General features: G+C 41.4%; 1 protein-coding gene across 2 annotated transcripts in view; it reads right to left on the bottom strand.

The window, feature by feature from the left end:
* Positions 1–4,229: 4,229 nt before the first annotated feature.
* aqr (aquarius intron-binding spliceosomal factor) overlaps positions 4,230–23,978 on the bottom strand; it is a 44,995-nt gene continuing 25,246 nt past the window's right edge. Inside the window, exons 26-36 of one of the 2 annotated variants that reach the window (XM_077559939.1) lie at positions 21,770–21,905; positions 19,842–20,051; positions 17,686–17,823; positions 17,528–17,599; positions 15,317–15,504; positions 15,062–15,233; positions 13,316–13,486; positions 10,549–10,634; positions 7,291–7,465; positions 5,393–5,503; positions 4,230–4,661 (exon numbers count right to left, since the gene is read on the bottom strand). In XM_077559939.1, the coding sequence (XP_077416065.1) occupies positions 4,356–4,661; positions 5,393–5,503; positions 7,291–7,465; positions 10,549–10,634; positions 13,316–13,486; positions 15,062–15,233; positions 15,317–15,504; positions 17,528–17,599; positions 17,686–17,823; positions 19,842–20,051; positions 21,770–21,905 (1,765 nt within the window). In that variant the 3' untranslated portion in view covers positions 4,230–4,355. The remainder of the gene's footprint in view (positions 4,662–5,392; positions 5,504–7,290; positions 7,466–10,548; positions 10,635–13,315; positions 13,487–15,061; positions 15,234–15,316; positions 15,505–17,527; positions 17,600–17,685; positions 17,824–19,841; positions 20,052–21,769; positions 21,906–23,978) is intronic. The other variant, XM_077559940.1, reaches the window with a different exon arrangement.

Raw genomic sequence — 23,978 nt, 5'->3', positions numbered from 1 at the left:
GTAAGGCGTTTTTTTTCTTCTTTTTTTTTAAACAACCATATATAGTAAGCCGTCTTTTATTTTTTAAACGACGATGGCAATATAGTAAGCCATCTTTTATTTTTTAAACGACCATGGCAAGGCAGATTTTTTATCTTTTTTAAAACATGCATAGTAAGGCGTTTTTGTTTTTAAACGACCAAGGCATTTAAAAAAAAAATAAATATATATATATATAGTAAGGCGTTTTTTTTAACTATCATGTATAGTAAGGTATTTTTATTTTTACAAAACGACAATGTATATCTTTTTAAATGACCATGTATATTAAGGTGTTTTTTTTTTTAAATGACCATGTATCTATCGTAAGGCGTCTTGAAATAAAAAAATAAGGCGTTTTTTTTTTTAAACAAACTACCGTGAATACAGTGTTTTGTTTTCAATGACCATGTACAGTATATATCTATATATATATATATTTTTTTTTAAGTCTAAATATTCCCAGAATAAGCACATTTTGTAGTTCCACTTTCACATTCTAAAGGAAATTATTAAATTTGAAAATAATTTTAAAAAAAAATCATATAAGAATATATTACCCCCCCCCCCAAAAAAAAAATGTTAAAAATGCTCAAAGTAATTATTTGATTATTGTTGTAGTTTTATGGGGGAAAATGTAAGGTTTCATTAGTAAACGTTTTACCCCCACATGAATAATAATGTAATAATAAAGAATAAAATATCCATGTCAATTGGGAAGAATAAATGTATGACTTTCCCCAGTTGCTCGTGTGAACAAACATGACGAAGAAACATTCAGTCAGCAAACGCAGGCACGAGTTCAAAGCACATTTAATCGCATTACAAGTTTGCATTTACGAGTCAGAGCGTCGCCATTGTTCAATTCTTATCTCGTCCGTGCAGCGTCATCGTGAATTCAGCACCGTGAAGCCCCTTTCAAGCCCGGCGAATGACAAACTCATGCTCGCTTCCACGCTAACGCCCGCCGTTGTCTTGACCTTTTTTTTTTTTGGTTTTTGTCATCGCCGTGGCGTTGTCCAAAAAGTGGTCAACACAGCGGCTTGCAGTGCCTCATGTTTTGGGCGCAGGTGCGGCCCAGGTTGGCGCCCTCCAGCAGCAGGTCGGACAGTCGGTCCAGGCCCAGGCAGGTGGTGAGGGGGCTGATCAGGCCGTAGAGACCCCCCAGGGTGATGCCGATGGGCCAGCCGAAGCACAGCAGCAGCACCAGCCACACCAGGCACCATAAACACGAGCCGACGTTTGCCATCCTGCTCTGGAACAAACAACACAATTCAGGTATCCCCTTTCAAAAGATTTGATTGAGACTCCTCAAAAATGATTAGCAAACCACAGTTGAGGCAATTGTTGAGGCAATTGTCCCAAAATGGCTACTTAGAACCAAAATGGCTGACCTGAACATACCTTACTATAAGAAACGTGCACAAAATTCTGGATCTGTATAACTGGTGTCATGGGCTATTTTTCCCCTCTGTCTTTTGAACCCTAGAATTTGAAATTAATTTCCCTGGTAGTCGACCAAAATGGCTGCTTAAAACCAAAATGGCTGACTTCCTGTCCAAGTTCAAACATAGGTCCTTGAGACTTTTTCATGCGCATGCTTTGATAAATATGATGTACACCAAATTCTGTTTCGATCCATAAAACGGGTGTCTAAAGCAATTTTTATTTTTTTTTCAAACTTTCGTGCCCTGGAATTTGCCCTAACAGAATTTTTTTTAAAAACACAAACAATAACCAGTATGATAAATTACACAGAGTAGTTAAGCGTTTGTGTTTAAGAACAAACAAACAAACATTTAAACATTAAGGTAGCATTGTAAGTAAAAAATATTTTATTTTCTGCAGATTTAAATTTTCTTTATTTCTTATATTTTCAGTCACATATAAGGCGTAGAAGTATACATATATTTTCCATAAAATACTTCTAAGGGGTAAATATATTTTGTGAGGAAAAGGAACAATTAAGTTGTAATCTTCAAATTAAAAACCTCAAGAAAAATATTTTTAGAATTGAAAAGTCTGAAAATTGTATTCAAACAATACACTGATGCAAAACAACCCCCCCCCCCACTAGAAAAGGTAATACAGTATTATGAAAAGCCATCATTTATTGGAAATGAGATCATAGAATGATAGAATAACACATAAAATATGTTTATTTTACTAAACATTTGAAACATTGAAGAAGTGAATTTAAAAAGAAAATCAAAAATAGTCTCTTCAAAAATACTGTAATGCATAAGTGAAATATGGTTTTAAAAAAAAAAGTACAAAAATGCAGTACTTGAGGACAAATTTAATATTACAAGAATAACGTCTCATCTCATGTATTTATTACTACTTTCTAGTGAGGCCTACAAAGGAAACAAAATCTTCATTTTAGCATCAGTTTATGCAATGTGTCATTTCCTGTTGTGAAAAGTTGCCAACTGGCTTCCATGTTGAACAAGCAAGTGTAGTAGCTGTGCTGTGTGTGTGCTGTGTGTTTGTCTCCTGCCATTTTTGGTGTAACATCCCTTTTGTTATGCATTCAATAAGTCAAATCTTAATTCTACACAGTTAGCGGGCGCTTTTGCCTACGGTCAATTCCGTTCTATTTAATTTATGTTCAATACGTTTGCATTAAACAAGGCGACTTTGCACTGTTTAACACATATTTTTGATTTTCTAAAAGCTTCTTTATACATCATTCATTCATCATCATCCAACAACACAGACTATATGATGAAAAGTATGAAACGTACAGTAGATATAAATCTTTACTTTAATCTTTGATCTACTTAGCCGCCATTAAAGATAGACAAAATACCGTCCATATCATTGCAAATGCAACTCAACTAACTCCAAAGTTATTTTCAGTTAAGTTACTTTAAGGTAAAATCACAAACATTTTCTGCATATTTGACATCTTTAAGCAACTTCTCTTTTTCTAAGCCATCCTGTCAAACGTAATTAAATCCTCCTTGTAATCAGTCAAACCTCAACACTTGCTGCAGCACTTTCGCCACAAACGTCGTTCGGAGGCGAGCGCTTTGCAAAAAAAAAAAAAAAAAGTAGCAATGAACCCAATCAATACCTGACGCGGGACGAGCGCTTTGCAAGAAAAAAAAAAGTAGCAATGAACCCAATCAATACCTGACGCGGGACAAGATAAGACATGTTCACCTTCTAGCCGAAGCAGCAGCAGATTCGTCTTCTGCTTGCGGGTTCCGTCGCCACTCGCGTCCCGCAGAATCTAATGAAATAATTGAGCCCGATGTCGAGGTGGTTAGTTAGTGCCAGGAGGGCAAAGACGCAACAAGTCCTAGTAAAAGGCCAGGAGGAGGATGTTACACAAGGCCCTTGTGCATGTGACTACACATTAGGACTGCAGTCATGGGTTTGACCAATTTTTTTTCTCCATGAAAGGAAAAAAAAAAAGTTGTAGTTGAGCGGTTTTCCAATAAGCATTTTCCATTCTTAAATGCTGTCGTGGAAAATAGCAAAACTAAATAAAGTAATTACACTTAAAATGAGAAATAATTTTATGTCAACGTAAAAGTCTAAATTGTATTTTACAAAAAAAAAAGAAGAAAAAAAAGGTAAGCTGTTCTGTGTTAAAAGTTGAATTATTCTTTTATGTAACATAACAAGAGAAAAGTAATTTCACACCCCCATCCCCACCAACAATGTGATTATTATGAATATATAACTTAAAATTAAACTTTTATTCAACTACAAAAATGAAATTAAGAAAAATCATTCATAAAAAATTGAAGTAAAAATAGTGAAAAGTATAATAAAGGTGTTGGAATTTTCTGAGGACGTCAAAATAGTTCATGTAGCCTCTAGACTAAATATTAGGGGGAAAAAAAGATAATCAAAAAAAGAAGCACAAAATTAGGAAGTTGATTTATAAAAAGTTAAATATTGTGGAAAATACAAGATGTCATCATTTTATGAAAACGCATAATGCATAAACATTACGCAGTCTAAACTACTAATTACACTGCACCTAAAACTGGAAAAATGTTTAATCAATTCAATTCAAAGTGTACCTTAAAAAAATGTAGCAAATTTTTTTTCTTCCAAAAACAAACATCTGCAAATGTAATTAACCTTAAAGTTAAATACGACTAAACTGCATTTTTGGTTGTACTGGCCAAACTTCTGATATCGTGATTGTGCGGGTGTCCCTAATAACGGGCCCAATGAATAAATAAAAAACATTAAGCATTCATACTCATTTATTTATCAAAAAATGACTTTAAAAAACAAAACAAAAAAGGGGCGTTTAATCATAGTAGTAAATAACTTCCACTCTCAAGTAGTCAGTCCTAAATGAGCGTCCTCCATTATTGTTCTTGCTTGTCTCCACCCTTTTGCTGCTCCTCATTCTCCTCATCGCTGTCGCTGTCCCGTCCGGGGTGCTCGGGCATCTTGGCCGCTTCCTGCTTTCCTTCCCGCTCACCGGCGTCCGCATCAGACCCTCGCTTGACGTTGTCGCCCTCTGCCCCCGTGACCTCCTCTCCGCCATCTTGGCTCTCAGTCTCCATGGGGCTTTGCTCCGGGGCCGCCGCCTCTTCCTCCTTCTTGTCGGCTGCCGAGTTCTCAGCTGACTTGGCCTGCGTTGGAGGCTTGGCTAATTGCTGCTGCTGCTGCTGTAGAGGGAGAGCGACAGCTGAAATTTCAACAGCTTGAGTACTAAATGGTTTTAAATGTTTGTACTTTGAATGATGTGGAAGCGCATCGAGATAACCTGTATAAAGTCGCTTTGCCCAAAGGATGTACTGTAATTGTCTAAATCGCACTAGAATATAGTAGACCATACAGAATACAATTGCACTGCACATACAAAAAAAAAAAAAAAGCCTGTTAGATCGCACAAAAAAAAAAAATCATAACGCATGATGTGACTCAAGACCTCATGTTCAGCAAACGTCATGCTTTTTTTTTTTTTGCAACACATTCCAAAAGAAGGTGGGGTCTGACAAAGGGTGTTTGTTTAAAAAAAAAGCCTCTAAAGTCACGCAAAACATAAAAAAATAAACCAACTGCAATGTGTGATTTCACACATGACCTTCGTTCCGCATGCATTCAGAGTTAGTGTGATTTTTCACTGGCTTGTTTCAAGAATGAAATCAGACTAAAAAAAAAAAAGGGGGTGGGGGGATTGATTTTGGATTTGGAATCAAACGACACCTCAGCTCAGCGAGCGAGCGTTTTGTCTTATGTTGAGTAAAGTCAGCGCACTCCAATAGGGGAATATTTCTTTTGGTCCTTTAAAGGTTCCATTTTATTTTGGAAAACACCAAAAATTCATTCTTGTATTATCCAACAAATTCAGGCGCCAAACAAAGCGCGGCATCAACTCCTAAGTGGCGTTTGTTACCTGCCGGTACTTGTGCGAGGTCTGCATCATGTGCATGTACATGTTGTACACCAGGTTGGTCATCTCAGGCATGTTTTGGACCACCTGGTCCGGCCGGTCCGATGCATCTCTCTGAAAACGTCAAAACCCGTCAACAGTTAAGCAGCGACACAGTGGAGAGAAAAAAAAAGAAAAAAAAAAAAAGAAATGGAGAATGCCGTTATCTGAGGGAGGCATTTATTTGTAATGATTAGAATTTTTTTGTTTTAGATGATCTCATCAGTTAACTTTTTAATGTTCTCGAGTAAATAATAGCATATAATTAGTTGCTGTTTTTATCTGGGGTAAAATTGAGGCGCCTGATTGAGGGAGGCGTTCATTTTTTTCATTGGCATCTTAGTTTACTTGAGTGATCGTGTGTGAGCAAGAATGTTTACGAACTTACTGTGCTGTTAGTTTCAACAATTCTCTTTTCCTAAGTTTAAAAAGAGGAATGTGTTTATTTGAGAGAGGCATTTTTTGGGGGGTTAGAAACCGAGTCCAAATGGCCTCAACGGATAACTTTTAAATGTCTGGTTGTAGGCAATATCATCTATGAACCGAGATAATTAGCTACTTTTTTTCCTGATGGGGGAAAAGGGCCTATTTAAGGGAGGCATTTATTTTCTTCATTATCAAAGGGGTTCCAATTCACTCAACAGTTGACTCTCGATAAGCATGTGAGCAAATGCATCTATGAAGAGATCTACTTGTTTTTCATTCTTTTACTAGTGTGGAAACAGGCGTCTATTTGAGGGAGGTGTTTATTTTCCCCCCCGTAAAGCAAAGAGATTCCAATGGACTCAACGGTCAACTCTTTCATGGCATGTGTGAACGATAGCTTCTAGGAACCAAGCTAATCACAGTTACCCGTTTTCTTTTTTTTCCTAATGGGGAAAATGGAGGCATTCATTTTTTTTATATCTACTCGGGATGCTCTTCACAGGACAGTGACAACATGCGTGTGTCTACACAAAGACTTGAATTGTTTCCTATGACCGCTCGCTGCAGTGCGGCAGACAACACGAGACTTCTAATTTGCGTGTGGTGAGGTTGGGTGGGGGCAAGACTGAGCGCTTAAGCGGGGGCCGCATGTGTGCGCCCAAAAGAGACGTCCCTCCCGGGAGGGGGGGGGGGGGGGGGGCAGCCAACACTCTCCAGTCACAGGAAGTGTCAGGGGCCCCGAGCGCATTTTGGACACGCACACCAACACACGCTAGCGGGCCAGACATGTTGAAACAGACGACCGGTGCGATGGGCTTTCGGGAGCTCGTCGGGGTTTGCCGTCTGACCTTCGGCGGGGTAGAATGAGGGTTAATTATAGCCCGGGTCCCGACTTTCCTAAGCGCGCTGAATGCTGTGAACTGAGCGGGGGAGTTAGAAGTAAGACTTAAAAGAACGCACCGGGAAGACTGACTGAATTAGCATATAGAGGCGAGGCTACATAAGCGAGAAGTGAAGCCACCGGCGGCCATCTTGCGTTGCCACTCGCTAAGCGCACATAACTTAACTCTTTGACTGCCAGACGTTTTCAGAAACGGGTTGTTCCCAGTGCCAGCCGATTTTAAGCATTTTGACTGATCTTTCAAGGTCCATAGAAAATTATGTGTTTGGACTATGGAAACACACATACTACCAAATGAAAGATTGGACTCTCATCTTTCATCAGAAAAAAAAGTTTGTTTCTACCTTATTCTGTTTTTGAGTAATCAACAATAGAAAATGGTTAGTTTCACCTCTGTTTTGAAAAAAACGTCTTTTAACGTCTTTGGCACTCCTCCGTAGGATTTTACTAAACGTTATTTAACGTTTTTGGCAGTCAAAGAGTTAAATACACTGAAAAAAAAACAAATCATTTCCATCATTTCCATCCGACGTACCGGCTGCTCCTGGCTGTAGTACTCGTGCGGCCGGATGTGCAGCTGCAGGGGGCGCTCTGTCAGCTGGTTGAAGGCGGGCGTCAGCTCAAAGCAGTTCTGGAACAGCGCCACCCGGGCGAAGATGTACAGGCCCAGCCGCGCTCGCGACATGGCCACCACCAATCGTCTCACGTCCCTGAGAAGAGCACAGGAGTGCGAATGAGGCAAAGCGACTGTTGCCGTCCGCGCAGACGGAGGAATGCATCTCATTATTTCAATGCGGGAAGCCGCAGCGGCTGCGAAAGGCCCGCTTGACGAGCCGTCTTATCAGAGTGGGCGGCGTGACACCTTTTCCTGCCGTCTTGAACTAAAAGGCGCGAGGAAAGGAATTCTTGGGAGGGGATCACAAGGCACATGTCGAGCCTGCAGATCTTCCAGTGTCCAATGGAAGAATATGCAACTTGAAATCTTGTGAGATTTGCAACATTTGGGAATATTCGTACAGTTATTATATTAGCACATAAACATGACTGGGCTGCCTATAAAAATTTACGGAGATAATTAACATGAATGAATTTGATGTTTCCATCAGCGGAATTAACTAAAAACGACATAAACTTTTCCACAAAATCTGGTGAGCGGTGACGCAAAGAAGAATCCATCCAAATTTCAGTACAGATTTGGCATTTTTCTCCACGTTGGTTAATGAAAATGCAACATTGTTGCTTTGATATTTTGGATTTTGTGTTTACTGTATATACGATACTCGATTTTTTTACATACTGACATAAGGACAATCACGTCTCAATGTACTGACTCGGGCGCTTCAAAACTACAAACTTCCTGTCCCCGTGACTTTTTCCATCCACTGAATTTTGTGTTAATTGCTGAGAACTGGTACAAATACCGTACATCGATTTTCATCAGGACAGAGATGCTTATAAAAAATTGCTTGAGTTTTCGGGCATGTCGAAATGTATAGCAAGTTGCTTGCGGCTCTTCTAAATGAGGATTACGGTGCCTTTAGGCCCTTGTGAGTGACATTTTAGTCATTTTTAGGCATTGGGGGAGCTTAATGGAGCAACTTAAATGAGGCCCATTAACAATCTCATTTAGTGCTTGTAGGATGTCTGAACATTTGGAAGCTCTAGCGGTTATTCTAGGGCTTTGATGGAGAGGAGTCTGGCAGGCTGTCATGTTTTTGTAAACAAAATGTGCAATATGTCCATCTGATTAAGAGGATTAATGTCTTCCGGGCGCTTGGTGAGTTGAAGATGCAGTTCATGTGAAGCCAAATGAGGGGGACCGACAAAACTCCACGGAGACAAAGTACAACAGCCTGGACCAATGAGGACCGAGAGATGAGAGCAGACGAGCCAATCGGGACGCACGGTAGCCCGTGGACATGGCACGGACCAAGAGACGCCCACCTGGGCAGCGCTGTGTGACACGCCAGGGCACTCTGTGTGTGTGTGTGTGTGTGTCCAAGTCAGAGTGTGTCTGCATCCCTGTCAAATTGTGTGCGTCTGTGTGCCGGAATGCCCCCCCGCCCCCCGCCCCCCACGAAAGCAAAGGGTTGGCTTGTCATATGGTCGGCTGTACCTCCTTTGGTTGTCACGGCAGCAGTTTGCCAGGAGGAAAGAGTTGTTGGGGGGGGGGGAGCAGGGTGGAGAATTTTTCAACAGCACAGCGGCATGTCGGGGTTGAGGCCAAAAAAAAACAAAACATGCCATGGCAAGAATGTGGAAATAGTCGTTTGGCATGATCCTGTGAGCCAGCAAACCAAGAGAGGAACAAAGTTACCAAAACAGCAATCGCAATGCAGCAGCGAGCTGCCAAGCATCCAGCAAGGCGGGGGTTAAATTATAAAGGTGTCACAACCAGTGGGAGGCAAGAACAAGCAAATGATTCGAAAGAAGAGCCAGTTCAGCCAACTAAGTGTGTTTATCCTGCAGCCCTCCACATTTTTTGTTGTTTCCTTGCTTACATTGGGAATGGAGATTTAAGAGTTTTCCCCGCAGCAGCAGCGGCGGCAGCGAGTGGAGGGAGGCATGTATTTAACTGCAAAAAGAGGATGACTTATTGTCTCGCTTGCTTCTTTTTGCTGACAGTGCAATGTGAGCGTGGGTGAAAAACGTGCAGGTAGACAGCGTGCTCCAGCCTGAGGCCGGCCAAGTATTGTTGGCTTCACTCGCAATTATCCGCTCCTACAACGCGAGACCTTGTGGCGGCTGAGGAGTGACGGGAGAGCGGGTCTGTGGAGGGAAGACGGCCGCGCAAGAGAGAGGAAAAAGTGAACAATGCAAAATGAAACGAGAGGACAAAGAATGACGGCTCCTCTTAATGATTGTTACAAGTTGGACCTTTGCGAGTTTTTTTTTTGTCTCGAGTACGCGTTCGACTCAATTAGCAGAGAACAATAGCCTCTCTCGCCGGTCGGCTCCAAACGTGCTGCTTGCTAAACTAAGTGAGTGGGGGGGGGGATGAACTGCTGCAAAGCTGTATTTTGTTTTCCAATGTTGTTTTCTTATCATTGTGATTTGCTGATTAGTTTAGAAGTTGCTTTCAGGTACTTTAAGGAAAGACATTACCGACAGCGCCATTTCGATTTTTGGCTAGTGACTTGAACGGGGAAAAAAAAACTAACAAAATCTGGAGCTTCAATCAAAAATGTAATGGGTGGTTCATTATATCTCTCCAATTAAAGACAATTCGATATGTATCTCGATACATGGAGCGTGATAGAATTGAAGGGTGGTAGATCTTAAATCTATTTGGTCTGGTTAAATGAAAACCAATTAACGATTCAAATCAGTTTTCGTTACACCCCTAGTTCTTTAGCTTTGTGGAAATCGCAAAATTACTTTTAGTGTAAATTTGCAAACAAGTATACCAACGGTGGGGGTGTAACAAGACCAACAACTAACCAACTACCCAACCAAGGAACTAATGAACCAACTAACAAAGGACCTAACCAACCGAGGACAGAACTAGATAATTAACCAACCAACCAACCAACCACAAACAAGCCAACAAAGGAAGTAATTAACTAACCAACAAACTAACTAACCAACTCACAAACTACCCAACAAAGGTATTACTTAACCAACAAAAGAAGGAAATGACTATTCAAAGCTAACCAATTTAGCAACCAACAAACAAACTAATGTAGCATCATAGCATTACCTCTCTCTGTACTTTGAAGAGGTAATTCATCAAAATTGATAACAATGAAAAGCAAAACAAGTCTTCAGATGCTGAGCATAAAGTTGTGTGTACCTGAGATGCCCCACGGCTTTTGTTCGGACCAGCGAGAGGATGATGTAGTCGTTCTGCTGACCCTGGAACCTGTCGACAGTCGTCACCTGTAAACACACACGCCGTAGCGCCGCGTTATTGCTGAGTACTCTGCCCTAATAAAAGCGCTTGAGCTGATTCCCTATGCAAAGTAAATGAGAGTACATTTTAGCTCAGCGGTGGGATTTACCTTGAGGGGGAAAAAAAAAATCCTTCACGGAAGATACAAGAAGGTGTCTGCGTTTGTGTGGGCGTTATCACCATATGACACACCGTCGTCTCTAAGACGGCTTACGGGGGCATTTGCCGCCACTTTGCCTCTTACCTGGACCCCTGAGACTCAGGAGGGAGCCGGGGGTGCTACAGAATCAGAGATTAGTTGCTGTGTTTTTTTTTTTTTTTATACAGGAGCAGTGAAAAACGTGGTGGCAAAAAGGGGCGACTCGAGTCAGCCAATTTCTTTTTGACACGGTGGTAATCCCGTCACGCCGAAGAGTATGCACCGAGGATACTTGGATATCTTACATATAAGGAGGCTGCGCAACAACAATCTGAAATCTTGAGAATGAAAGCACACATACTGTATACTGATACATTGGGAAGATGAGTATTATAATTTTTTAGCCACAAATTTAGCCTCTGCGCCATCCATCAAAATTTTACGGAAGTTGACTTTGAAGTTTTGGTGTAGGCTAAACAAATTAAAATGTATTAATTAACTGAAAACCTACCAAAACCAACCAACAAAGGTACTACCTAAATAACAAATCAATAAAAGGAGCTAACCAACAAACTAAGTAGCTTACTCAGTAGCCAGCCAACCAACCAAGAAATGAACTCACTAAATTACCAACCTACAAGCAAACCAACCAACAAAGCAACTAGCTAACCAAACAACCAGTGTAACCAGGTGTTAGCCACCAGCTAGCCCAAAAAAGTAATTAGCTAACCAAATAACTAAGTAGCTTAACCAGTAGCCAACCAACCAACCAAATTACCAACCTACTAGAAAACCAACCAACAAATTGACCAAACAACCGGTGTGACCAGAGGTGCTAGCCACTAGCTAGCTCACAGGCTAACAAGCTTCCGAATGCTGACACTTCAAAGTTAACGTTTATTCAGTTAAACACCTGAGTAGGGCAGAGTGGTTAAAGGGGATCAAATGGGACAATGGGACAGTACGGAGAAACCAAAAAGGCTCACAAGTACAGCGAGCACAACGTTGACGCCACAAGCTAAAGCCAGCATGAGTGGAGCGAGAGTGCTAACGTGATAGCGGACCCGTATTATTTAGGTCTCTTGTTGCTGTGCGGAACAGGTGCAGCACCAGAGGCAACAATGCGCTGTTCTACTGCAGCTACAGTTGGGGGATGGCATGCGCGTTCTCTTACAAGTCACATCATCCAAGTAGGTTACAAACGACACAATCCTGCCATTCCAATTTGACTTCTCACAGGTTGGAATTTTAGGAAATTGTCCATTTATTTATTACAGTTAAAAAAAAAAAAATCAATTTCTACCTTGTGGCTCTTGTGAACCTCACGAAAACCACATAAAAAAAATTACTTAGTAGATCGAATTATACAATTTGGGTAAATCATTTTGCTCCAAAACATGTTTTCAACAAGATCATTATTTGTCATGTAATATTTCTTGTTTTTGTCTCATGGCTAACTAATTACATTTTAATTTAAGAAGTGAAAGCTTCCTCTACTGGCTGTAAGACTTTACTACATAAGTGGCAATATCAGGAAAAACAACAACAACTTTTTGGGGTGGTAGGAGGGGGGTGGGGGGGTTACTAATTGTGCATTGTGCAAACAAACTGACATTTGAAGGTTAAAATGAATGGATGTTTTATACTAATGACAAAAACTGATGTATTCAGTAAAGAGCAAAAAAATAAAAATTCAGAGAAATTGACATTTACTGAAAATCAAACAAGGCTTCTGAAGGTAAAGAAAAAAAAAGAAGCTTCTAGTTGATGTTTTTTACTCAACTGAGAGTTAATGCACTTTGCCAGAGACCCCGTGTGGGATGCAACGTAGTAGATATTAAACTGGCATGACTAATCAGCTGCTTGCTGCAGGGAAATTCCACAGACCAGTAAAAGATGGCTGGTAACAATTAGTATGCAGGCAGGCAGACAGACAGAACCTTTCTCTGTTAGTTTTGACTGCGTGCGCTCCATGACGGGAGCGAAAAAGGGTCATGTCAGACCTTGCGTTTGATGCAGCTCTTATATCGGATCTCAATCTATCCGTTTCCTAATTTCAATCACCCCAGTAACGTGGGCTGACCGCTGACATTTTTTCCATTTCGGCCCCGATGACACATTGTCGGTACACGGTGGAGCCACAGCTCAGGCAGGGTGACCTTTTAAATGTCCATCTCCTTCTGCGGCCATCTTTCCTTCTCCTCAGCAGATCTCCCAGCCTGTCAAAACCCCCCTCCTGCACCGTCGCCGCTCCACCTCCTGCCCCATCAGCTTGTCATGAGGCACGCATACTGACTAAAGCCAGCAGCGCACCCAATGACAGTCTTGTAACGTTGCGGGACATTTAGCATGACCAAGCACAATTGCTGACTGGCTGTCACAACAGAATACATTCAAAAAGACAAAGAGAAAGAGATGACAGTCATGTGAATGCTGAGGGATGCTGTTGCCAAGCCTTTTTCCCTTTTTTATCATAACATGGCGCAGGCTCTCACGCCCCCACTTGCCGAATGCGAGTGTGATGTTTACCTTGTTGGGCTGTCCGAAGAAGTGATTCCCGGCGCAGCGCTGGTTGATGACGTCTCGGATCAGGTGCTTCTGCCCGTTGTAGGTGGTGAGGATGCTGACGCGCTCGGCCGGGTAGCCCAACAGACGCATGTACATGAACAGAGCCACGGAGTACTCGGCCTCCGCCAGGTTCTTTGCACAGAAAGAGAGAGACAGGTGAGAATTTGAAAGACGCATCTGTGGATGGCAATTTGGCATTTTAGCTGTAAGCTTGATAGCTCGCCAGAAGTAGTAGTAGTCGCCGCATGTCGCCGCCCGCCATGCACACATTCTTTCACCGTTGAATAGTAATCACTGTCAGTCAGTCGGTCGTAGGGAAAGACAGCGGACATTATTTACCCCACAGACATTATTTAGCCCAGTTATTTTCCACTAAACTAATTCCCGAGCATGAACTTCCTCCGTCCAAGGCTCCCCCCTGACCTTCAAATGTTCCGGAAAGAAAAGAAAAAAAGGCAAAGAGAGGCCAGCGGTATGCATTATTCATTCCGTTTCAATTAAGCCAGCACTGCAGCCTCACATCTTTGCTAATTCTTGGTGCAGCCTCATCAACAGTTCCCCATCCACACCTCCGAAAGTGTGACAGCCTTTGTTAGCGCGTTGCTTTCAAGTGGCGCACGTTCACACGCTTTATACTGCCATGGTTCTTGCCCACCGCTAAGGTTCGACGAGGCTGCATCGACTAAACCTTACACACTAACCGGACTTGAGTTATCGACTCAAACTCAAACTGTGATCACGAATGAAGCACTAAATTTATTTAAGCGGGTTGCTTCAGTGAAAATGGCTGGGAGTGAATGAGTTTGACCAAACAAGCCCATGGACACTTGAAACCTGGGGAAGATGATGCAAAAGAGATATAAGAGTAGATCCAAATATGTCAATGCGGTGAATTCTAGTTAACAAATCACTGTTGATTAATGACTTCATTATCACCTATGATTTTCGATCAAGGTTCACCAACCTTTTTGAAAGTGAGAGCTCCTTTTTTGGGGAACTGACTGACTGAATTGAAAGGGCTAACAGTCGGCCCAGCTGTGTGCCTGCGCCTGTGTGAGTCAGGGATCGCGGGTGATTCCCTTGAGGAGTGCGCAAATGGCAACAGTCAAACGGAGTGGAGGTTCATGTGACCCGGAGCCTCGAGAAGTGCACATGGTCTGCATTTTGGAACAATCGCAACGTTCCGGTAACACGAGCCTGCGCTGGCCACCGGATGACATTTATGTGATGCATTTAGGGGAAATGGGACATTTTAATTTCTCGGTTGGCGCCGAGACTCATGATTTAGCAACAGTGTAGCATTTTGTGCCCGACACACTTTATGGATAACTACAGATTTTTGGGAGGGGGGTAAATACAATTTGTTACTTTCTGGTTTTCCATTTTTTTTCCCATGCATGAATTACAAAGAATTCATCTTATTTTCATTTTTCTACTGTCACAGAAAATGGAGTGGGTGTGGCCTGTGTGCTGGCGTAGCACTAGAGGAATGGCTTTTGTTTATGAATACACTAGCAGTCAAAATTATAGATACACCGTCTAGTGCTACTTTGAACCCTGCCTACATGCACAAACATACTGTCAAGTACCTCCGCAATGTCAGGAAAAGAAATACTGACAAAGGTGATTTGATATATTATATATGATTATGATATATTTAAAATCAGAAAGGGGAGAGGAAAACAGTGAATGACGATTGCTACTGACCTGGTAGAAGTAAGGATTTGGCTCCGACTCGCCCACGCTGTTGAAGTCCTCCACATTTATGAGCTGGAAGTCAAAGGTCAAGCCAGGGTTGGGTACCTGGAACTCGGGCAGCTGCTGGACGTGCGGCAGGTTCCCCAGGTGCTTGTAGCGCCAGTTGTACAAATTACACAGACTGGAAAGACCAAGTCACGCGGACTCATGTTAACATCAAGAGACAAGAGTAGAAAATGAAGAGAGTCCCAGTGGACGGCTGACCTAGCGCGAGCGCGTCCCTGCGCGTCCAGGTCAATGGTGGGCACGCCGAGGCGCACAAAGCGAGTGAAGAGAGACTGCTCCATGTTGGAGTACTTTTGAAAGGCCATGTTTTTGATGACGGGCGGCAGCTGGTGGTGGTCGCCGATCATGATCCAACGTTTCAGCCTGCTGTAACCATCTTCGGGGTTCTGTCGATGAGGATAGAATAGCGAAAACGTTTGGAGGTGGTATTTATTTAATAATTATAATACATAAAAACATATTATATGAAGCCCAACTCCAAGAATGTATTCCTTCAGCAGAGAAGAAGAGAGCCAGGACCAAATTAGGTCATGAAAATTGTGTCTTTTGGGTGAAATAGGAAGGAAGCAAATTATCCATCCATGCATATGTTCACCAAATTTAAACATCTGTCTCGTTTGCTTTAGAGACACTGTGAACCGTGAATGTTTTCAATACAAGTCACCACTAGAACACCAAACTCAAAAGTATACAAATAATAATTAATTAGAGCTGTCAAACGATATATTTTTTAGCAGATTAATCACATTTTAGAATTTTTATCACAATTAATTGCTTAATTAAAAAGGCTTTTTAGCAACAAAAAAATTCCCCACCAAATTTGAAGAGCAAACCGGTTATGTGTTAATACTTTTGACAATTAATGTTATGAGAACGTCTTAAACATTTTTTTGATCCACTGCAAACGCTCATCCTCCTCTTTTTTCAATCAGTTAATTACTTGCATGGTAACGCTGTGAATTTCTCCACTGTGGGATTAAAAAAAAAAGGTGTATCTTATCTTTTGCACAACGGGGAAAAAGTCACAGTATATCATTTAGGGATGCACGATAAAGCTATTTTCAACCAATACGATAAACCAATAATTTAGAAAGTGCCGATGTCGATAACCAATAATGGTTTGCTAAATTAACTTGAATACAAATATACTGTCGCGTCCGACTATAAGTCTACTGAAACATTGTGTAAAGCACCATGAAGCTAAATTTTATTGTTATCTCTGCTTCAAAGACAACCAGTAACTCATTTTGAGCTTGCCGAAACAAAACAGTCCTATGTGGTCTCCGGTAGCGTTGACAAAAAATTTCGACCTCTTCTATCATCAAAGTTGCTGGTTGGTTTGTAGCATAAGAAGGGTAAAACTATATTGAATCATTTTATCCTTCTCTGACGTACACCTGGCAGTAATGCACGACTCCCTCGCTCATTCAGGAAGAGAAAACAAAGCACATCTAAAGAGACGACGAGCTCTGGCGTGGTTGTTGCGCGGGCTGACGTGCTTAATGATCTCATCTGTAAACAGACATTAGAGCTATCGCGGACAATTAGGCGCAACTACCAAAGACAAGCGTCATTACTCCGCCTGGCGCCCATCAGTCAGGCTGTAATGAAAACAAGAGTCAGGTGGTGGGAGGCTTGATGATGGGCGTCGTACGGTTGAGCTTACATTTGAGGGGCGGGCAGTGGTCCAGACCATAAAGACATCACTTGGAAGAATATTTAGGGCACACTCACACTATAGATTTATATATTCTTTCTACTCTTGTTTTTTTTCCACCGTGCAAGATGGCCGTTATCATTAACTCTTTGACTGCCAGACGTTTTCAGAAAAGGGATGCCGTGGGTGCCAGCCGATTTTAAGCATTCTGACTGATCTTTCAAGGTTCATAGAAAATTATGTGTTTGGACTATGGAAACACACATACTACCAAAAAAAGATTGGACTCTCATCTTTCATCAGAAAAAAAAAGTTTGTTTCTACCTTATTCCGTTTTTCAGTAATCCACAATAGAAAATGGTTAGTTTCACCTCTGTTTTGAAACAAACGTCTTTTAACGTCTTTGGCACTCCTCCATAGGATTTTACTAAACGTTATTTAACGTTTTTGGCAGTCAAAGAGTTAACAACTGCTGAGAGGAGTGATCACATTAGTCATGACACATACTATACCTGTGTGCCATTGCCCTTCTTTTTTTTTTTTTTTTACTCTATGGATTATTTCTAGTCATTCTGCTCACTCGTGTTGTACAAGGTGGCGATGAACATTAATAACCGGCAAGGAGTCAATGCATTCATCATGACCTGTCACTATTTTCTTTTTCTTTTTTTTTTTTACAACCGAGGCTTACAATTGTACTACTGGCCACACTTTGAGAATCACTGTTCTTAAAAGTCAAAAGAGAAGGATACCTGCAAGAGAAGTGGGATGAAGGTCTCGATCTCCAGAATCTGAGCAGCTTCCTCCATCAGGATGTTGTCGTACTGACGGGGACAATTAGCCACTTTAATAAACAGTCATGAGATATCAAAATGAATAACCACGGAAGGGGGCGGGGGGTTAGCCTCACCTTGAATCCCAGTTCCACCAGGTCGTGACGCTTGAGGGCGGCGTGCGTGCAGGTCATGGCGATGATTTTGGCTTCCTTCACCAGCAGGTATTTGGTGCGGTCCAGTCCGCTCCTGAGCAGCTCAAAGGCCCTGAACTCCTAGCGGAGCAGAAAGGCCGGTCAACAAGGTCAGTCGCGACTTGAAAGAAATTGGCCACCAAAGACAGCAGTTTCAAACGTCACGTTTCAGAAGGTGATGCTGACAAAATGATCGAAGATGGCCGAGAAGGATGACGGATAAGAGGATTGCTGTACCAGATGATGAATGACATTGATATCTATTGGGTTGGTAACATAAAGAAGAAAGAGACTCTTCGACATTGAGACTCCAGCACTTTTAATAGCACGGATTGGTTCAAAAAATCCTTCTGCCCCAGAGCCTCGGCACACTGTGCTCTTTGTCATGATGAAGTTGTACAGATGGAGTTGTTATCGCTGATTGACATGACCGAGGTGATACGATCGCGATGCTCGCCCGAGATAAGGTGTGAGTGTGTGGTTATCACCAGACAAATCACATTATCTGTGTAAGTGAAGAAGAAAACTAAACCTGAATAGAAAAAAGGAAAACAATATATGTGGTGGGGATGGTTGGGTTATACATATTTAATGTGTCCAAATATCAAACCAATCAAACCCTCCAATTTATGAGGTCCAATTTTTACCCCCATGACATGGATGAAGGGTGAAATCAGGTAATGCTTGAATCACAAGTGAACAATCTTTTCTTACTAAAAATGCTGCATTCATGTCATCTTTTGAGGTTCAGCGTGAACCAGGAAGTCTCAGCACATTCGACGTTGAGACTTTTTTGCACATGGCAGACAAATACGCAAATTCAGCAGCGATGCCTTCCTCTCGTGAGTGGGCGTGCTGCTGCTGCATGGGCGAGGCCGCGGGAGGAGAGGAGGAGGGTTGGTGGTGGTGGTGGGGGGGGGGGGGGGGTAGAGGTGACGGGCCGGATAAATCAAGGTCACCAGGCATGTTGGGATATTACCTCCAGTCAATAACGCCTTTATTGCTTTTTCGCAGGGTCTCCTCACTGCTCCCATAAATCTGATATGTTATTGTTATCTCGATAGGAATACTCGATGTGCTAAGAAAAAATGGGAAGAGTGGAAAACGATATGGGAAACGAGCACTTTGAGAGACCTCTGCTTCACTGGAACTAACTGGGTGTGGATACATAATGTCTTTTAGACAAAACAGATTTGACACATACTACTATATAAGAAACTAAGTGTGATATTTTTTTTGTTATATTTAAATTGATTCATACACAAAAATCAACAAACCATTTTTTATGCGTTTGCATTTTTTACTCTTGAGATTCAATTCACACCGGTATTATCACTAACTATATCAGCTCATGGATGCTACTGTTCAATCACGTTAACTGCTGAGCCTCTTTAAACTCTGTTGCTAACCAAAACAGCAGTACATAGTAAAGCACATAAGCAGTCTCTGGGAAGTGTGTAGTCTTACTACATGTAAACAACTTCCTGTGCGGCATTCATGATCTTACATTCGCATTCCAGTAGATGTCGACAAGAGGTCGCCCCTCAACGTTGTATGCCTCCATGCACGAGTATTTGACTAATTTGCTCTGCCCAGTCTGCCTTAATTTCATCAGTTCCTTCTTAATAGTCATTTTTATTTTGTGTTAAACTTCATTTCACTTGACATGAACTGCAATATATCAGCAATCTTCTTTATTAATATTCCAAAATAAAGCCCTCCCCATTCATCCTCTCATCTGCAACTGAGTATATAAATTACAGCCCTATTGGCTGGTGAAAATGTGACACATAGTTGGTGGAGGTATTATTTCAAGTTTTAGATACAGGTAAAGTACCCTAAATAATGTTCCATGAACTATGAATAAAATCCTATATCCACAAATAGTTAATTTATGATATTATGATGATTTACTGTACACTACTGTCCAGTCAATGAGCCTCCCCACCGTGATTGTTGATTACATTCCCGTCTCTTATTTGTTGTTGTGGTCACATGAATGAGCGCCACTGTAATTGTACTTCTATAAATAACACTGTCATTCCAGAATGTATGTGTATGTGTGTGTGTGTGTGTGTTTATGAGCGTGACCTTCTTACCTCCAGCTGAGTAAATATCTTCTTAATGTGTCGGAAGCAGCCCTCTGCGATGTCCATGTCCTCCTCGTAGGAGCGGCCCTTGAACACGGGCTGGGGGGCGTTGGAGAAGTACTTGTGGAAGGGGAAGAGCGCCGCCACGGTCTCCACGTCCCCCTCCGCGTCCTGTTTGGGCTTCACTTTGCTCAGGTACTCTTCCCATCGCGAGATCACCTGCAGAGGACATGGATGTTATAGCTACGGCCAGAATTGAAGGTTTTATGATTGTTGTCTTCATATATACAGATTATGAATAAAGCAACCAACATGTAATTAACATGCTTTAATTTAATTCAACGTACGCCTCTGCCCACTCTAAATGCTACATCAGACAACTCGCCTTGAACTTCTTCTTTTTTTTTTCTGAAGCCAAATGAGAGCAGATCGGCACACTCTTGGGGGGGGGGGTGCTCCAGCTGTGAACCTAATAAAGCGGCTTCAACTAACCAGCAGGCAGCCGCAGTCTAAAAATACCGGCACCCTCTGTGGAAAGCAACTTCAACGACGACTTTTACCAAGTTGACTCGAGGGTTCAGTCGTACACAATTTTAATTAAACAAGTACGGGAAAAATACAATTGTAATGTAGAGGTAACTTGACTGACAAGTGTGAGATACGAGCTATCACATTTGTTTGCGTTCTGTTACAGGCAAAAAGCTTGACAGCTTCAGCCACTACACAACTAGATGGGAGCATAAACATCCGACCACCACTAGTCGTGAAAGTAAAGGTAACTGTTGTCAGGGATGTGATTTGACCAAAGTGAAATTATCTGAAAATTTAGCCGGGGGTCTGGGGGGCGCTGGCACCCAGCTAGGTCCAGGAAATAGACAAAACAACAGCATAAATTTTCAATGTACTGTATATTGAACTATCCCATATAAAATGGCAGTTTTAGTCAACTCAAAATCAAAATCAAAATCAGTCACATTCTTTTAAAAACTATCACTGAGAATATCATCATATCTAACTAATGTGATTACTAAGTTAACACATAAATAATGTTGAAGAGTTCAAATTTCATGAACAAATAATTGTATCATGACCAAATGAAAAGTAACTCATATTAGAGCATACCACAAATGTCTTTGTTATAGCAGAAGATGTTATCTGTCGGAGTCATGTGCATACACAATGAACTACTAAAAAAAAATAATAATAATCTGAATTTTTTTTTGGGGGGGGGGGGGGGTTAAAAAAAAGTGGAATTCCGCGAATTAGCGGAAAAATCACATCCCTGTGTTGTGTTTTCAAGTACAGCTTGAAGAGAGCGCTGAAATAATATGCTGAAAATGAGGAAAGTGTAACGAGAATAATGTAGGGGGGGATTATTAAAAAACAATATCCGGGGGTGTCTATTTCAGAGCTTGTCTCATGCAGAGAATGCATCTGAAAAAAAAAGTTGCACAGTTGAAGGCATCAAGAGTCCGGTGATAATTAGGTGTCGGGAATAAACATTGAAAGGCTGACACTGTTGCTCTCGCTGGCTCTGCTGAGGTTATTTGTGGTCTCAGCCAGAACACAGCAACAAGCCCGTGGTAATAAAGTGTCAAATAAATAGTGATATTTAGAAGGTTTACACACCCTGTTCAAACGGCATGTTTTTGTGGTATCATTTTAAAATAACAAAACAACTGAGATAACTGTGATAATTGATAAAAAGGCATCAGTCAGAAGAAGAGCACCAACAAATCACCGTATATGCAATGGGACTATTTGAGGACTGACATCATCAAGTAGATAAAATGTGCCACAACAGTGACATTATGCACAAAACTGTGCTGTGTACCAAACTGTCCGGAACCAAAAAACTTCCTATGGAACCAGTAAGAAAGAAGCAATCGCATGTCACATGTTGTTCCCACAGCATAAAAAGAAAACAGCTGCTTTACCTGGTAGAGGTAGAAATGTCCTGCCGTCTCGCAGGTGTAGGAAACATCACCGGAGACGCCCAAGCTCTCCTGAAACCTCCCCACCTCCGTGAGTAGCTCCAGTCGTCGGGCCAGGACGTAGTTTACCCGGCCGTACCTGCAGACCCACAGGAAGGTGAGGTTTATCAACCAGCACAGTACATTTCAATATTCTCTCATATTACGCATTTATTTTCACAATTACTTATTGCAATATTATTACTTTTTGGTTAATGTCAAATCATTTGCAAACTTTTTCTTGCAAAAATATCAAACCTTGTTCTTGGGAAATTATGCCTTGACTCTTGCAATACCACAAGGTTAAATGTTACTCTCATAATGTGACTTTAAACATTTTTTCTTTTATAAGAACACTATTTTGTCACATAAAGATGTATTTTCACAGAAACGTTTTTTCTTGTAGTTTTATGTCCTGTTAAATGATTAATGCTTGTATGAGAACTGCATTCTTGGAGAATTAGGACATTTACTCTTGCAATATTACCCACGAATATAAAATTACAACGTATTGTAAATTAGGAATTTACTCCTATAGAATACTATCTAAATAACATTTTAATGTTATTTATCCAAATATTATATTTTATTTATTGTTTGTACCGGAAACGTCATTCTACTAGTATTACAACGTCTTACTCATCAAAATAATATTTAGAATCTGTGCTTAATTTACTTCATAATTCATTGACTTTGTTTTTTGTATTATTTTTCTTTTTCTTTTGAGCGTGACCCAATGTTCATATAGAATTTACTATACAATCAACCCTCGCATATTCGTTTGGCATTTGTGAGTTTGTCTATTTGGAATGTTGTTTTTTTAAGGGATTTTTTTTCCGAAAAAAGAAAGAAAGGAGAAACTTGCTTATATGTCTTTTTTTCTAGTATTCTGACTTAAATCTTATCAATATTCTCATAAAAATCCCAACTTTGTCCTTATAATGACTTCACGTCATAACACTGTTACTGCATTCTTGTATTATATTTGCCTTACAAAACAAAATGAACACCATTTTCTTTTTTGCAATTGATGTTACATTCAAACATCGTCAGGTGTCGAGCTTCTGTCCTTAGTGGGGAACAAGCAAGTGAAGCTCGCCCTTGACATCTGCCTGCGTGCTCGGCTTCACGCGGCTGATTAGTGTTAACGCAACGCAATCAGAGAGCGGCGTTAAGTACACACAGACAGGAAGTGGGAGGGTTTATAGAGGTTACACTATTTTTAGACAGTGTGCAAAGATCCTCAGTCAGCACATGACCAAAAAGACAATGGCCCATCTCTACCTCTTTTTGCCTGACTAATTAAAAAAAAAAAAGCCAAGTGACCTTGATGCCCAGGAGGACTCACCTGTGATGCAGCTGCTCTCACATTACGGCCAATGCAAGTTACTGCTTTAACCTTCGGCTGGAGACAATCGACCAACAATCGTGCTGCCTTGAAGATGTGAGTGACCCAATTTTCCATCATTTGGATGAGTTTCCCCCCCTGTATTATACTGCCCCCGGTGGCTAAAGCATGCACACCGGGAAAGAACGGAACAATGTCCACTGAACTGCAATGTCCACTGAACTTTTAATTCTTGCCATTCTATTTTGGCGGCCATCTTGGACACCAGGGATATGAATTAAACAGCAAAATCCACCTGTTTCTAATCCATCTTCAGGGGCAGCCATTTTGTAATTTGCTGCCGACTGAAAATGGCATCACGTTTCCTAATGGCTCAAGTAAAGACTGTTATGGGCCAGGCTCACCTGTTTCCAGGGTTTGGTCACGTGACGTTCGCAAAATGAAGAAATTTGTTCAACTCAAATGTTAAATACAACTAACTGCAGTGGTTCTTTTGCAAACCACTAGAGGGAGCCCATGTATCACACTTTGAGAATCGTTTAACTCGGGCAGCGATGTACTCTGACGATCTAATTAAAACGGAGCGAAATATATTATGACATTCGCATCCCATTTGTTAGGCATTGTCCACTTGTACTGGCTTTCGTTTTTTTTTTTTTTTACATTGCAAACACGCTGTTAATTAAAACTCTTTGCCGCTCGGTGTCACTGAGTGGAAGGAGGCGATTGCATGTTATTACGACTCGGCGTCCACGGGCAGGCGGGGATTGCATGAAACGCTACTAGCGAGAGAATATTTCTTTCCATGACCCCTTACAACCCCCC

The sequence above is a fragment of the Vanacampus margaritifer genome, chromosome 1 (genome assembly GCF_051991255.1).
Source record: "Vanacampus margaritifer isolate UIUO_Vmar chromosome 1, RoL_Vmar_1.0, whole genome shotgun sequence".
NCBI lineage: Eukaryota > Metazoa > Chordata > Actinopteri > Syngnathiformes > Syngnathidae > Vanacampus > Vanacampus margaritifer.
This window is presented reverse-complemented; position numbering and strand designations above follow the sequence as displayed.